This window comes from Macrobrachium nipponense, chromosome 13 (genome assembly GCF_015104395.2).
Source record: "Macrobrachium nipponense isolate FS-2020 chromosome 13, ASM1510439v2, whole genome shotgun sequence".
In the NCBI taxonomy this organism is placed as follows: domain Eukaryota; kingdom Metazoa; phylum Arthropoda; class Malacostraca; order Decapoda; family Palaemonidae; genus Macrobrachium; species Macrobrachium nipponense.
In genome coordinates, this window is record NC_087206.1 from 40,324,655 (window position 1) to 40,337,641 (window position 12,987).

At 37.2% G+C, this 12,987-nt stretch overlaps 1 protein-coding gene across 4 annotated transcripts in view; it reads right to left on the bottom strand.

Annotated features, from left to right (window-relative positions):
• The window catches only part of LOC135225755 (uncharacterized), a 706,758-nt gene extending 696,330 nt beyond the window's left edge, over positions 1–10,428 (bottom strand). For all 4 annotated transcript variants that reach the window (XM_064265200.1, XM_064265199.1, XM_064265198.1 and 1 more), the window contains exon 1: positions 8,654–10,428. In XM_064265200.1, coding sequence (XP_064121270.1) covers positions 8,654–10,064 — 1,411 coding nt within the window. In that variant the 5' untranslated portion in view covers positions 10,065–10,428. The remainder of the gene's footprint in view (positions 1–8,653) is intronic.
• Between the last annotated feature and the right edge of the window lie 2,559 nt (positions 10,429–12,987).

The window sequence follows — 12,987 nt, forward strand, 5'->3', positions numbered from 1 at the left end:
CATGGGAAAATCCTTATTACTACCAATATTAAATGAAGGAGAAAACACGCAAACCATCATAGTGATGAATGCGCAGGGTTTAGTTACGAGTAACTCAAAAAGAAAAATAGAGTACTTAGAAGAACTAACCCAAATTGAAAAGAAAATAGATATAATGAATATAAGTGAAAACCTGGTATTCCCAAGAGACTGGGAATGATGATCAAATAAAAGGGTTCCAAACTTATAGATCAGATAGAAAAAATAGGAATCAAGGGGGAACCGCAATATATGGGAAAGACAAAAAAACAAGGAAAAATATATGAGAAATATAGTAACTCAGAATGTGAACTAATAGCGGTAGAATTTGAATCTGAAAAATTAATGAACATAGTAATATATAGACCTCCTAATACTAAAGAGTTTGACTTAATAATAGAAAAATTGGATGATATATGTAGAAATCACAAGGGAATGGATATTCTCCTAATCTGTAGACATTAACTTTCCTTTCGTTAGAATGGAAAGAAACGAATAGGAGATTGTGGATGTACTTATACATATAAAAAAGAGAGTAATAGTAGTGCAGAAGATAAGAGGCAATTCGAAAAGCTATTAGATATGCTACTAGAATACAACATTCAACAAATAAATCACCTGCCAACAAGAAAGGAAAATACTTTAGACCTAGTATTTGTGAACGAGGTGAATTATGTTAAAGAAATAATAGTTTATAATGCGAGTATTTCAGACCATAATGTCATAGAATTAACAGTTCATTCCAAAGCAAGTGAAAACAGAGATAAGCAAGAAATGAAAAAGTGGGAAGGATATGGAAAATACAACTTCTACAGTAAAAATATAAAATGGTCAGAATAAATGAAGAATTAAACAAAGATTGGGATAACATTTTCGTAAGCGATGACATAAGGGTAAATACGGAGATATTATATAAAATATTAGAGAAATAGTGGATAAATATATACCGAAGAAGAAAAGTAAACATCATTCATACATACCAAGAGACAGGAAGGATCTTGTTCCAGAAAATCAGAAAGTGGAAAAAAGGTCTTGCAAAAGAAAAAATGCATGGAAGTTATAGAACTAAAAAGTAAGATAGAAAATGCAGAACAAAAGATTATACAATAAAAAAAAAATGAAAACGGGAATTGGAAGAAAAAACCCTATTAAATATCAAGCAAAACCCCAAACTATTATACTCATATGCTAAGAAGATGAATAAAAGAAGAATAGAAAATAGGCCCTCTGAGAATTGAAGGGAGATTAACGAATGAAAAAAAGGAAATTTGCAACATACTGGCAGAACGATATAAGAGAGAATTCACCCCTAGAATAGATAATGAAGATAATGATATAGAAGTAAGGGACGAAAATAGTGAATATTTAGCTGACATAGAAATTAATGAAGCTGATATTGTGCAGGCAATTAATGAAATTAAAAAAATGGAGCTGCTGCAGGGCCTGATGGAATCCCTGCTATTTTGTTAAAGAAAGTAGTTCATTCTATCGCAAAGCCACTTGCAATATTATTAAGACAAAGTGTAGATACAGGCAAGATTTATGATGAGCACAAATTAGCATATATCACCCCTACTTTCAAAAGTGGATCAAGACTTGAGGCAAGTAATTATAGGCCTTGTGAAGTCTAACATCACATATTATGAAAGTGTATGAAAGGGTAATGAAGAAAAATATTATGAAACATTTAATAAAAAATAATTTGTTTAATATAGGACAACACGGTTTCGTACCCGGAAAAGTACACAAAACCCAACTGTTAGTCCACCGTGAGAACATACTCAAAAATATGAAAAGCGGAAATGAAACAGATGTGGTTTATCTAGACTTTGCAAAAGCTTTTGACAAAGTAGACCATAATATATTAGCAAAGAAAATTAGAAAACACAATATCGTAGATAAAATAGGAAGATGGTTAAAAGAATTTTTTACACAACAGAAAACAGATAGTTATTGCAAACGATGAGAAATCGGATGAAACCAAGGTAATATCCGGTGTGCCACAAGGTACGGGTGTTAGCTGCAATACTGTTTGTTATTATGATTGAAAGACATAGACAGTAATGTTAAGGATTCGGTAGTGAGTAGTTTCGCTGATGACACAAGAATAAGTAGAGAAATTACTTGTGATGAAGATAGGAACGCTCTACAAAGAGACCTTAACAAAGTATATGATTGGGCAGAGGAAAATAGGATGGTATTTAACACTGATAAATTTGAATCAATAAATTATGGAGACAGAGAAGGAAAGCTATATGCATATAGGGGACCTAATAATGAGACAATCACAAATAAGGAAGCAGTTAAAGACCTTGGTGTGATGATGAATAGGAACATGTTATGCAATGATCAAATAGCAATTCTTTTGGCAAAATGTAAAGCAAAAATGGGAATGTTGTTACGGCACTTCAAAACAAGAAAAGCTGAACACATGATTATGCTTTATAAAACATATGTTCGTAGTCCACTTGAATATTGCAATATGATATGGTACCCACACTATCAAAAGGATATTGCACAAATAGAGAGTGTACAAAGGTCCTTTACAGCTAGAATAGAAGAAGTTAAGGACCTTGACTACTGGGAAAGACTACAATCATTAAAATTATATAGTCTAGAAAGGAGAAGAGAACGCTACATGATAATTCAGGCATGGAAACAGATAGAAGGAATAACAGAAAATATCATGGAACTAAAAATATCAGAAAGAGCAAGCAGAGGTAGATTAATAGTGCCCAAAACAATACCAGGAAAAATAAGGAAAGCACACAGGACATTAATCCACTACGCACCAGCATCGATAATGCAGCGTCTATTCAATGCGTTGCCAGCTCATCTGAGGAATATATCAGGAGTGAGCGTAGATGTGTTTAAGAACAAGCTCGACAAATATCTAAACTGCATCCCAGACCATCCAAGATTGGAAGATGCAAAATATACCGGAAGATGTACTAGCAACTCTCTGGTAGACATTAGAGGTGCCTCACACTTAGGGACCTGGGGCAACCCGAACGAACTGTAAGGTCTGTAAGGTAAGGTCTCTCTCTCTCTCTCTCTCTCTCTGTCTGTCTCCTCCAAACCAACTAAAGCCCCAGCTACGCCCTCCAAAGGAAGGGTTGTTGGATGGGAGCGTCTTATTTCCCCAGGCCCTTCTTGAGAGGTAGTCGAGGGCATCAGCAACAGAAGTGGGTGAAAAGGAAGTGAGTGGAAGATGAGAAGGAAGACCGGAACGCCGTAAAAATGGGAAGTGGGGGAGGATGTTACGTAATGCACTATGTTACGAGACTTACATGAAAGACTAACATAGGAAATATCGAATGTGACGAACAAAAGTAAATCTAAAATCGTAAAACAGTTTTTCAAAATGTTTTGAAAACCAAATTTATTGAGGGGTCGAGAAATGGGTTGTGTAATGTGTATGCCCTGGAACACAACTAACAAGTACGACAGAGAGAGAGAGAGAGAGAGAGAGAGAAATAAATTAGGTCACTAAATTTCCTACTTCCAATTAAAGTAAATAAATAATGAGTATTAAAAACGGAAAACCAGAAATAGAAATCTGAGGACACTACATCCATAGGAAGATGGAGAGGGCGAGAGAAGGAGGAAGAGCAGCAGCAAGTGTACTGCAACTTTCTTACTTTGTAAAGCCTTTCTAACTTTAGTAATTAATTCTCCCCCAGATGGGTCCAATTTTAAAGAATTAAGAAGTTAAGAAATGACTAACTTTAGACACTATACCAACATGACGATAAACAAGCTTGGGGCGCCACTTCAAAAAGGACGGTGACAAATACAACACATAATTCACACATGGCAGGGGCTTCGTGGACACCATGAAAGACACAACATCAAGCGGGAAATGAGACAGAGAGAGAGAGAGAGAGAGAGAGAGAGAGAGAGAGAGAGAGAGAGAGAGAGAGAGAGACTTAAATTCAAATATTTGTCAACCCTCATCAAATACGCAGAAAAAATTAGTCATAAATTCAATTTTTTATAATCTCATTCTGTCTTTTATGTCTATGGTATTATAAATGTCATGGAATAATTTTAAAAAACCCTAATGATAAATCATTCTTACCTTCTAAAATTTACCAACCACAGTTTTTTTGATCAAACGACAGCAGCCATAACTAATATATTTATATATAATTATAATATATATAGATATATAGTTTATATAATAATTATATAATATATTACACATACTATATATATAATAATATTATAGTTATATACATATGCATTTAAAAGAACAATTTCCAGACACTTGTCTCTCACCTCATTACTCTGGGGGTCTTTAGAATTTTCAAAAGAATTGTAAGATTTTCGAAACCATTTAGACAAATTTATTACGACTTTTATCAACTCCACTTCGTTAAAGGTGATCGATTATCATTCCAATCTGGGGAATCCCAAGGCAACTCCACTTGATCAAAATGTATTCTTTTTCTCAATTTCGGCATCAGACGTTCTAAGTCTAATATTGGAAGCATCCCCAAGAGTCTATCTATTTTGATTTCTCTCTATGTTCTCTTGTCTTTTATTTTATTTTTTTTTAAAGATTAGCCTCTGCATCCCAACACAACCCTCCCCCCCCCCCCCCCCACAACAATTTGCACAGAAAGTTTTTCTGTTGTAACCAATGTTGACTACAATATCTTCTCTCATCTTGTTTCATTAATCTAATCTTCATGTAACCATTCATTATCAACGCTTCGCTCCCCGGACCTCCTTCACATTACTCTAACTACACATAAGTACTTCAGCAAAAATCTCCCTACGCTTGGTAATCCCAAATTGGGCTACAGGCTGGAACGTGGAGAATATAACGATGCCTTTAATATTTCTAACGGGGTCAATATAAATTCTGACACGACGTCATATAACCCCAAACTTCCCACCAAGAACTTTCCTTCTGCTAACCGCAATTATCTGCTCAGCTCTCCTACATCTGGTGCAGCCCAAAATGAAAGAAAAAAAAAAAGCTAGTTCGGCCCCTTTCCTAGACCTAAATGGAGGTTCTCATAACACTAATGCTGCCTGACTATGTTCTTATTACATCCCTCGTCCTCTTTGGACCACAGATCTTATTTTCAGCCCATTTTTCATTTTCCATTGTAATTTCTTATGGTAGTCTTACCAAGCCCGAGAACTGTACGATATACAGCTCTGTGATATCTCGTAATAACTTGATACAAAAATACAACCAAAATTTTATTCCTTTCATAAATCAAACATCAATTATGACAAATTCTTATCCAAGTCTTCAGTGAAGGATAAACAGAAATGCTACAATGTTGCTGTATTTATTCATTCCCAAGAAGACATTTGTTTCATCATGTCTACACTAGATTCCAAATGAAGCTAAATTCTAATATAGCCGAGTACAACGCACAAAATTTCGAAAAACAAGAATAGAGAAAGAAAAAGTAAAATATTTTACACAAACTTCACATTTCTGAAAAATAATTAACTACTTTCTGTGCGAAATGTGTTCTTGAAGAAAATTCAAGAAATAATGTGCCAAAAAGCAAAAAATGTATTTCATATGTTTAGGGTTCACGCTCCTTCAGCTTTTACATGAAGTCCTTAACACAGGAATTCGATGTTTAATTCTGTCAATTTACTGATTTAAAAACTAAGTGTTAAAAGGGTGAGCATAAATCAAAGTCTGCCTTAAGAAGACTGAACATCTTCCAAGGCACTGTTAGGCTTTCCTCTTTGGGCCTTATGTCACACGAATTTACATGTCCTTTACCTTTACCGAAAAGTCAAGTTTTTTTTTTTAACACCTTGAATACTGCCTGTATGGCGATGCTACGTCCCATTTTCTTCGTCCATTTCACATAAGCTGAGCAAGAGAACTCTTAAATGCGCAATGAGGACGTTATGAAACGACAAAACCGCAATCTGGACATCCCATGTTTTCTGATAACTGTAAGGACTTAGTCCTCCCATGTAAATACAAATCTGTTTAACTTTTCCTGTAGAACATTCGGCAAAGATAAACTGGAGATAGCAAGAGAAATTTGACAAATTAAATAAAACTGGAAACGTACATAGAAAAACCTTAAATTTCCTTTTCCCCTGAGAAGTGCATACACAAGACTTCTTTGCTGTACAATAGCGCTCAAGGAGGTAAACACAACAGTTTCCTAACATGGCTGACAAAACTGGGGGTTAATTACTGTGGCAGACGTTACGCAAACAAGCGCTCTGAAAGGAACTGAAATGAATCCATCTTCTGAATCCCTTCCTAAACAAAAGTTTCCAGAGAACCAGGGAAGGCAATTCGATTCTTCGAATCATGAAAGAGTGACCTAGATGCCAAATGAACTGTACTTGATTGACGCCTCCCGCATGCAAACCCTTGGCATTCTCAATATGACCTCATGAATGAAAAAAAAAGGACTCTGATGCCATTAAAGCAGATTGAAATTATTTCAGAGCGACCACTCACACGGATAAAGCGCGAGGACCTCTTCCTATCTGGAACATCGACAGTGAAGTGGAACAGACGAGCTAAGAGCTAATAGACTGGTTTCATACAACATCCATTCGCATACATTCAGCGTTACAAGATTCCACCATAAGCAATCAGTGAGTTGAAAGGTTTGATGTTAGCTTGCATTCATTTTAAATACTTGAAACTGCAACGATTAAAGAGCTTCAATTATAAAGACTGCATTAGTGCAGATATATTTACACAAGATGCGAATCGAGGTCAGAAATCATCTACAACACGAGCATCAATGGGCACGCAACATCGTCTCAGTGACGGAAATCATAAACAAATTACCGACAATAAAATCCCATAATAACTGTTACGTAATAATTACGGCTCTCCCAAATCGTCTTATGTTATCAATCGTCTCTCGACAGATTTATGATTCAATGAATGTTTAAACATAATTCCTCAGAGTAGCGTACGCAGTGAAACGTTTCCTTAAAAGTAGGTCTGGGGATCTGGATCTGGAAAAAATGTACAGGACATATTTGAATTAATGATATTTACTCATTTTACAGTTATTATTATTTTCATCTAAGATTTCAAATAATATGCACTTCCTATTCTCTCTTTTTTTTATTACAAAACAAGTGATAATTAAACCCTTTTATCTCAGCATCTCATAGCATGCCAAAAACTGGATGATTCATCCAGGTCAAAAATTTTGTGTCCTCTCGTTATCCCCTCCTAAACTCTCTTCAACTACACATTTAGCATCAAACTGCATATAGTACATTCAGATGTATATTAAGATCCCTATATTCTCCCGAGGGAGGGGGGTTGTTAAGTGCCATTAGTGCACCTCACGTGGTGCACTGTATTCATAACTTATGGGTCTTTAAAGCGCCGCTAAGGCTCTTAGCTGAAACCTCCGTTCATATTTTTCTTCCATCTGACTTTCCACCTTTTAACCAATTAGTGAATATTGTCAATGCGAGGTTTTACTCCAGTTACCCCTTTCGAGCTTCTCACTGTCAATTCCCTTTCATAGTTGCCAACGCTGGGCCTTTGGCCTCAATTCTAGATTCTATTCTATCCTTTCCTCAGCCTTCCGCAAGAGTTTATTGATTAATCTAATTTGAAGATAACCCCATAATGGGTTTTATGATTGTACATAACATCTACCTCCAAATACCCGTAGGCGCCTAATGTTGGAGCGTTTCCATCTCCCGCACAAATACCAACCAATCAATTGATAGGCCAGTGGTTACCATAGTAACATCATATTTCCTCGTTATTTCAACGATTTCAAACACTTTGCTATGAACGTAGTTTTATCTCACCATGGTAATCAGCAGCATGAAGTCATCGTTCCCTACATTCCTCTTCCTCATAATCTTATCCATCAAAATTTTCGATTAATAAAGATTTGAAAGACACCTGCAGATTAAATAGCTCTTCTCTTCTAACAGGGTTTTTAATATATTAGTCATTTTCTACCTTCACTGAACTCGTCGTTTCAACGATGTCAAGGGCTCTGTTTAAGGTGAAAGTTTCCCATTTAAGAACTACGACATTCTTAGACCATTAAATCTATACAACGTTTGTTGCCTCGCTCTTGGAAAATATTTTTGTCAGATGTGAGAGTAACCTAAATTCAAGCTCCCTTACACAACCTTTAATACCAAATTACATATGAAAAAGTAATAATGCATTAAATACACACACACACACACACGACAAAATCAAGAATTTTCCTGCATTTATAACCATAATCAATCTTCAATAAGACACTAGCAAATATATGACAAATCTCACATACTACTTAAAACGGGAAATAATAGCAATAGAGTCCTCTCGTCTATATCTCTCCTACAGTTATACAACTGCTAAAAGATGACTATTCCTTGAACCTTTACCAAGAAAAGATAAGTTTCGCAAAAAACCTAATCGATATCGTAAACTGACGATGGTAGACAGCCTAGAACTACACGTTGAAATCAATTCAGATAATCTTTCATACAACACTTATAATTTCTAAACTTCAATTAAGAAAATTGCAATATGCTCTATAACTTGAAATGGGAAATTAGATGGTAATTGACTTCCATTCAACCTTCACTGCAATCACTATCAACGAAGGCTTTCAGCCCCCTCGCCACTCGCGGCCCTAATAGTACCTACCTGTAGGAGGCACAGAAGACGTTGGCAGGAGACTGTGGAGCGTGGGGATGATGGTGGAGGTGGAAGAAGGTTTGGGCTCTGGCACGGGCGTGGTTGAGGTTGTGGTGTGGTAGTGCGGGGGCGGCGGTGGGGCAGAGTCGCAGCATTCCCTGTCGGGAAACTCGGACGCCCTGACTGTCACACGCCCATGAAGCCCCGACAAAATGAGGAGGAGGAGGAGGACCCCCCAGAGGCAGGTGGACGACCCCCTCGGCCTGAGATTGAGTGGAGATGAAGATCGATGGGACGACTTTGTGCGGGTTGAGTTGAGTGCGGCTGCGGCCGTCTCTCCGAGACATGAGGTTGAGGTGGTGTCGGGGGGCATGGGAGAGCGCATGAAGGAGGATACCCACGAAAGGAGGGCATCCCGAGAAATCTTTCGACACGAGGTCACTGTCGGTGTTGCGGAGGGTCGATTCTCTACTATAGTCCTACATGGAACCCGAGGTACGATATGACGGAGACTATCTATGAACACATTTTCTCTTTTGTCTTCTACATCGTAAGTGTTTTCTAAATATTCTTGAAGACCTCCTAAACAACGACGGCTTACTACTGTGCAGCTACGATAAAAAAATTCACAATATGAACTACGACACAATGGAACGTCATTTTCTCTAATTATTTCTTGACTTAGACTTGAGCTGCTGCAGTGATATGCAATAACATTCAATATACATCGTTCGATCGCTACTTGATATGATGACGCACTAAAAATAACGATGATATGGACTGGAAAATTCTGCTCGTGAAATAGTTCATTCATGCGACCGAGGCCAGAAGGCTTGCTGACAGATATGCATTGGTTGCGGAGTGAGTTTATCGATATTGTTTTCAAACAAACATGATCCATGTTTTTATTCCAATGTTCATCAAGGATTTCAACGACCGGAACAACTGTCTTTTTAACTACCAGGCTTTTTAGTTCTCTAACTTTATTGCACATTTCAATCTGATTTTTCATATCAGTCTCGCCTGCTGTGGTATTACACGCGCGCAAATGCTGACGCTGCATACTTCCACGCGCGCACTCCAGAGGATGGCACACTCCGTTTTTTACAAGAGCATCGTTTTCTTTACGACCCATCATCCCGTTTTCTATTTCACCTGAGCAATCGTTCCTGGAATATGGCTGTCGCCAGATCATGACGCACGAGGGGCTTAAGGCGACGCATCTGTGATTCTCAAATAACTGGCAGATATGCACGAGATTTGATCTTTGACCAGAGACAGACAAGAGAGAGTAGAAAGAGAGCCATGGCACCTGCTCTTTTTCATAATCTCGACATTTTAGACCAGTTTCCCAGCCGCTGGTGATTAACGAAGGGACTGATTTCGATAATGGAGATGAAGTTGTCTCCTGAAATGTCATGGTTTGAAAGGAAAGGTTATCTTTCGAGGATAATCCCACTATCCTCACATGACACTCGAGTGATATGCAACGCAGATATGCTCAGAAGTGTTAAGAGGAGGCGCTTGCACCATAAGAAAGGTCACTAGCCATTAAGGGGAAAGTTGTTTCAATGCATTGTCATTTCTTCTCATCCTGAGAGGGCTCAAGGTGACTAGTCTGAGCTATTCACTAGAGCAACAATGGCTCGAAATACATTCTGCAGTGTAATAACACCAATAATAATGACACATTCACCATTTTATATAATTTTCAAAACTGAGTCATTCAACACTTAACATAACGTCACTATTGACTTCAACATAAGGCTTTAGTCTGGCCTCAAGGAAGCTGTAGGTGAAAGAAAGTGATCACACATGTAATTAGGTTCACGTACACATACAAATTCATACAATACAAAATATCAGACAGTTTTCTTGAAACAGAATACTTTAAATGCTCCCGTTACTATCGAAATATAATGCTCGCTGAGAAATACAGATGTAAAAGTGAAGGAAACGAAATGAAAAAAGATGTGGCAAAAAGATACGCATTCAAGCAACCACAGTAATGAGGATATCAGGTCCAGCTGAATGGAACTCTTGAAAGCGGCACAAGGTCACTTTCAGAAATGTGAGTTATTTCTGCTTCCACGAGCACGACTGACCACTCACAGTGCTTCTGACACGAAACCTAAACAAAAGCCAGGGAAAAAATGCGAAAGCAAACAGAATATGCTTCAGGGATAAATGCTTGCATGCATGCGGTGTATATACAAACTATGTATGTGAGGACATGTCCATTTTTATAGGTGCATAACATATTTACAAGGGAATTCATAAAAGTGTATACATTGTTTTGCATAAATGTTCATGCACATCTACTAACCGGCATAAGTATATCCTTAAACTCTACACACACTGACTACCAAGTTACAATGCCCCTGGTCAAACATTTCAAATGTTTTCTTTTGTGGCGAAGACTTGCGTTTCAGAAGAACGAAAATGTCCATCAAAAATGAGAAGAAGACATGAGAAAAGCTGACATAAAGTAAATAGGTAAGAGAGAGAGAGAGAGAGAGAGAGAGAGAGAGAGAGAGAGAGAGAGAGAGAGAGAGGCTTCCATAATATTTTTCTTTAGGTGTTCCTTATTTTTACTTTCAATGTGTCTGTTGCTGGCTTCTATGTTGAAGTTTTCCTCTGATCATAATCGTGTTCACGTTGCAGAAGCCTCAGAATTCACATTTTGTGCTCTCTTTCCAATGCAGGAGTTTCAGGTTTTCTCTGCATATTTTTCCTCCGGTCAGTTTTGTAACTCCTGACACGAACTTCCAAAGCTTCGTGTATTTTTGGCCATTTAACGTATGAATTATTTTTATTCAAAACATCTAGTTAATTTTAAGTGATAAAATCAAGAATAATCTATCCATATGAGAATGAAAAACGAGATGGGACCTTTCCCGTTAATACTATCAAATAATTGCAGAGCTCCTCTCCCATCCTCACTAAAACCCATCCACAATAAGAAAAGATAATGGAAATAACGAAAAAATCATAAATAAATAAAAAACAAGAATCCACCACGATTAAAATAAAAAGCCAAAATGTCCTCCCCCCCTACCCACTACTATGTTAAATATGGTGTCGCTATACAAAAAGTTTGGAGACAACATCTAAGAAATAAATTACATATAAAGGAAAGTTAAGAAATAATTTTAAAAATCCGGCGATAAAACCAAACAAAAAGAGGTGCTTCCCCTCTTCTTTTAATTAGCCAGGGGAAAAATGTATATATGGTGGGAGTTTTGGATCATTCTTGGGCAAACTTTTCGCAATAACAGAGGCACAAGTTTTTAACATACTTTGGAAGTTGGGGATTTTAACGAGCTCAATGTTAATTTGTCCCATTTTCTTTTTATGTGTCGTTTATTTTTACAACAACGAGAAAGGGGTAGATGAAGAGTAGCAGAAAAAATAAATTCATTAAAGATAGCAAAGTAAAATGGCGTTTACAAGTTAATAAAATTCACGCATTAGCAATTAGCTCTCGCAAGCACCTTCAATAAACTTTAAAACCCCAATGACTGCGGTTCAAGTCGTCACTCAACAATTCAGTCATTTCATGGCTGCGTCAATATGAAATTCATTTACAGAGAATCACTTATATCTCCGTCATTTTCACAGGTACCTGTCGAAGGGCTTTGGCGCTGGTAATCCATCTCGGGCGAAAGCCTGTAACTATAACTCACTACTTTCTAATCGATCAAAGAAGAAATCCCAAGAACGGCCAATCACAAGGCTGCTTAAGTCGTCAATCAGCCGAGATTATCCCTCCAGAGGGTGGGTGGGTGGGTGGGTAGCAGCAGCGCGTGTGTGAGCAGATTTTACGCAAGTTGCTTATTACGTTCAGCATTCTCGAAATTGATTATATGACTCATAACCCTCCAGCGGCCGTTTATGGAAAATGCACCTTTAGGAAAAAGCCCTCGAAAGAATTTCCGTCCCCTTTTAAAATGCGTCCAAGAAAATGGTATTTAAGCTACGTGAAATAAGCTACTTTATTTGTTAGGCTAATTTTATATAGATTCGAGAGTATTTAGCCAGAGGAAGCACCATAAAAAGGCGAAGACAGAAACAAGAGTACCTTGTAGAACAGAGTATAATAATTATTATTCTTTTCCAACTTTTATTACTTCGAGCCAGAAATTTTTATATAAGCAATAACTGGAACAAGGAAATACAAAATCTCAAAAATGCATAACATTTTCTCACATTAATATAAATTAAATTGCACATAAAATAGCCAATGAAATAATAAAAACAATCTGCTTATCATTTATCATGGTATCCTTTCCTTTTAAGGTTGCAAAATAATAATAAAAATAGCTACACGCTCTGGGTTGCAG